Source organism: Halyomorpha halys, unplaced genomic scaffold (genome assembly GCF_000696795.3).
Source record: "Halyomorpha halys isolate HHAL.00 unplaced genomic scaffold, Hhal_1.1 Scaffold6.1, whole genome shotgun sequence".
Taxonomy (NCBI): Eukaryota; Metazoa; Arthropoda; class Insecta; order Hemiptera; family Pentatomidae; genus Halyomorpha; species Halyomorpha halys.
Genome location: NW_027111275.1, coordinates 522,655 through 527,307, shown reverse-complemented (window position 1 = coordinate 527,307; position 4,653 = coordinate 522,655). Strand labels below are relative to the sequence as shown.

General features: G+C 35.2%; 1 protein-coding gene across 1 annotated transcript in view; it reads left to right on the top strand.

The window, feature by feature from the left end:
* LOC106692802 (tubulin alpha chain) overlaps positions 1-4,653 on the top strand; it is a 10,793-nt gene extending 6,140 nt beyond the window's left edge. The window contains exons 3-4 of the mRNA XM_014438983.2: positions 973-1,274; positions 3,763-4,653. Of these exons, the coding sequence (XP_014294469.1) occupies positions 973-1,274; positions 3,763-4,554 (1,094 nt within the window). The 3' untranslated portion in view covers positions 4,555-4,653. The remainder of the gene's footprint in view (positions 1-972; positions 1,275-3,762) is intronic.

Here is a 4,653-nt window from a genome sequence, read left to right as displayed (position 1 = left end):
GTAATATCTATCAATAAATAAATCTATCAATTAAGAAATTAACTAGCTCACCCCCATGTTATCTATTCAGTTCTCCAATGGCAAAGCTTCCGTTAAAAGGTTACACCGTACTATTACTAGTTTTTTTAATGCTTAAAAAGAAAGATTTTATACTGAAAATATACTCTTATTATTTTTTTTCTATTGGTTGACCTACTGACCTTAACATTGAATATCCTTAGCCCTCTTAACCAACTTCCTTTGCCTCTATTGATCTTGAGCGATGGCTTTCCTGGTTACTACACGGTGTTCAGCTGCGTCTTTCTTGGTCCTATCCACACATCTGAGTTTAAGCTTCCCTCTTAGTCTGGTTCCTACTGGGACGTTCATAGTAAGGTAGAGAGGGCTTGTTTGGGGACTTCTTGCTGCATATCCTACCCATTATTTCTGATTTTTTATCATGCGTGATCGATTGATGCGTATCTGATATTAATTCCTCACACGTATTCTTTTTCCAAATTCCAGGACACACTATCAACCTGAACTTTACGTTCAAATCCAATTCATTTTCTCAATGATGTCAATCAGAGATTGTTTCTCAACCGTAAACACTACGGGCATTATGATGTATGATAGTAGTGTATACCCTTAGTTTCAGCTTTCGAGTGATTTTCTTTGATCTTAAGATATGGGCTAATGAAAAGAAGGCTTTATTTGCACTGAATATCCTTTGGTCTATTCCACCAAGCTGTTCGATGATGAAGGTTAATGCGCTTCTGAGGTATTTAAAGCTATTAACTTTTATGAATGTTTGATTGCTCTTTTTTCTAGGTGTATTCTTCTAGGTGTATATTATTGCTTACAATCATATACTTTATACTTCAGTACATTACATATTATTATAAATACTAAACAATCTACTACCAGTATAGATTAAATATAAATTTATACTTATAGTTTATATACGTGTAATATTAGACTAAACGGTTTTAGATGAGGTGAGAACTGGTAAGTTCAGGAAGCTTTACAACCCCAGTAACCTCGTAACGGGAACCGAAGATGCTGCCAATAATTTTGGCCGTGGAGCCTACACCGTGGGGCGAAGGATGCTGGACCACGTTTTGGACCCTTTGAGGAAGATGGCGGAGTCTTGTGAGAAGCTGCAAGGGTTCATGTTATACCATTCCTTCGGCGGCGGAACCGGTTCTGGATTCAATGCACTTCTCAATGAAAATCTCTCTTGCGAGTATCCCAAGAAAAGCAAACTGGGAATCGCAATCTTCCCTTCTCCGACGGTTTGTGTCCTTTTTCTTTGTATTGTTTTGCTTTTCTGTTCGCATAGCTTTTGCTTTATTATTATCCTTAAATATTATTATTTCTTCACCAAAATAGTCCAGTCAAATTACTGAAAACAAACCTCTAGAAAATGAATGAATGAAAAACATATCCTATAATTTTCTTTCTAATAATTTATCACATAATATGATTGATTTTCGAATTTCGGTACAGGATCTACTACCATGTATTTTGATCAAAAAATATTTTTTTAAATTCTCCTAGATGTCTCTTATAGCCTTTTTACAGTTTCAGAAAAATGTATCAATTTATCACTACACTAATATTTACCCAGGAAATGAATGTGAATATAAATACTTTAATAGACCAAGTCTATGACCTATCACGAGAAAAAGTACAAATTGAGAGACGTATAGACTTTTCAATTAGCTGATTATGCTAAAATAGTATTGTCCCAGGCATTGAGTATTATGAAATTACCTTTAAGTGGCCTTTGGAGGAAATAAAAAAAAAAATTAAGGGAATAAATAAGAGAGGTTCTAACATGATTTCAGAGTGCTCCGTACCATACTCACAGGTTTTCATTTCAAAAGTTTAGTCATTTTTCCGTGAAGAAGAATATGTTTCACGCCGTTTTCCGATTTATGTAAAAATGACATCTATCCTGTATCTCATAATAGACTAAATAAGGGAAGCTCCAGCTGCAGCAGTTCCAAAACTTGTTCTCGGTTTTTCAGCCCATTTATGAGAACTTGACTGCTCTGTAATTGAAAAACGAGTACACGTTTCTCAATAAAACTTCACATTTTTTAAAAGTCTTTATCAATACACATCTATGTAAAATTTGAAGAAAATCTGAGATGGTAAGATCCGAAGTCCGTTGAGTTGATGTGGAATGGCCTCAAAAAATTATAATCCGAAGCAGAATCTGATATTTTAAATTTATTTTGAAAATTCTCTTTGCCTTTACGAATTTTAGTTCCCGTTTCGTCACTGATTTAACAAAGTGCGCATAACCTAATTACAATTACTTTAAAATTACTGTAATTTGGAATTTCAAAAATACAATTACAAATATATTGTAGGAAGATAGTCCGGGTGGCGGTCAATAAAGATATCAAAATAGTAAAAGAAAACTATTTATTGTTAGCAAACGTTTCGTCACAATTTGCAGGGCGTTTGGGCTAAATCAAAAACAAGATACAAACATTTTAAGAATTGACAGAGCATTAAAATAAAAATACCTTTCAAAACAATATTTTTTATTATAAAATATATAAAAAAAATAATAATAATTTATTCTTGAAATTTTATCATTTTTCAACTCAAACCATCCTAGTCTTCGGTTCACAGTTAAACGTGAAATTGACCATTCTTTCCCGTTCCTGGACCTTCGTATTATAAGAAATTCCGATGGTTCCTTATCTGGCACAACAAACCCGCCAACTCTGGCTGACTCCTTGATTTTTTCTCTCTACAACCTTATCAACAAAAAATTAATGTAGCCTCATCCACCGATCCCTTTCTTTATCTGACCCTCAATAACATCAAACTAACAAATACTACTTACCAAGAACTTTCCACTTAATGTCACACAGAAACTTTTAGACTCATATAATTAATAACCCTACTACAACTTTACCTTGTTCACATAATACTTCTTAACCTACCACTGCGTTACTGTCGTACAGATCACTCCCTTGTATCTCCATCTTCTGACAATATACAGAAATCTTTACGATCTACGATCCCAAACTTCGTTTAAGTCTAAAATCCTACAATAAGCTTTCCCACCTTTTTAGCACCTTAAAAGACTCCATAAGCCTTCCATACCGCTCCAATATAGTTGACCATATCCCATGTTCCACCCCTAATTGTAACTCAGCTTATATCGAAGAATCCAAAAACTCTACCTCATAGCCATAATATTACTCATAAATCATACCTGAATTCTCATAACTAGCTTCCAAACTCTCTGAGCATGCTTTGACTTTAAACCACACTTTTGACTTTGACAGAGCCTCCATCCTGGCTACTGTCCCAAACATACCTAATATCTGAGGCCCTCTATGTCCCCTCTATCTTGAAGAAAACCTGTCAACCACAAAACCTCACGTTGCATTTTACGATTTACTTTATACCGGCAAATAACTTATTTAACATATTACGTCATATTTAAGTCATTAGTATATGCTAAAAGATTAATCTTGTGCCAGCCAGATATATATACCCAAACTTGAACAATGCTTCCTGGCCTGAATAACGATGTTAAGGCATAATATAAGTTATTATAAAAACTATAAATTAGAAAAATCGGTACACAAATATTATGTCCTTCTAAATATCAAAATTTCTTTCTTTTACAAGATGTTTTAGCTACTGATAGAATACATTCATAATGAATTCTAGCAATTCTTTATTAATGTTTATTTTAATCCATTAAATCTGTGGATTTGATTCACTGATCACGCAAAATTATTTTTCCAGATGTCAACAGCAGTGGTAGAACCTTATAACGCAGTATTGAATACACACGCCACCCTCGAGCACACTGACTGCGTCTTCCTAGCAGACAATGAAGCAATGTACAATATCTGCCAAACACGACTGGACATCGACAGCCCAACATATTGCAACTTGAACCGTCTTCTAGCTCAAACGGTGAGCTCAATAACAGCTAGTCTCAGGTTCAAAGGGACATTGAATGCCGACTTTACTGACTTCCAAACAAATCTCGTCCCTTACCCGAGGATACATTTCCCTCTGATGAGCTATGCTCCAATTGTCAGTTCGAAAAGAGTGAACCATGAGACACTTTGTATCACAGATTTAACTAATCAATGTTTCGATTCTCAAAACAGGTTGGTGCGTTGCGAGAACGAATCAGGAAGGTACATGGCCTGTTGTCTTCTCTATAGAGGTGATGTAACTCCGAAAGATGTTAACGCCGCTATAGCCCAAATAAAGAACAAAAGAAATGTCAAGTTCGTTTCTTGGTCTCCTACAGGATTCAAAGTTGGAATTAACAATAAAGTTCCAGCTAACGTGCCAGAAGCAGATATGGCATCAGTACAAAAGGCTGTTTGTATGTTGTGTAACACAACCGCAATCAAAGAGGCATGGATGGCCTTGAACGTCAAATACAACTTGATGTTGGAAAAGAAAGCGTTCATTCATTGGTACACGGGTGAAGGGATGAGTGAACAGGAATTCTTGGACGCTATGGACGACCTCCTCACCCTGGAACAAGATTATGAAATGTTGAGTACAGAAGAATGAGTGTTCTAATCGATCATCCGGCCTTCTATTCAAAGAGGAAAAAAAATTAAGTAAAAAAATGTGTGTTCTTTTCAGTTAATTAAAAGTCTTTGTATTTAA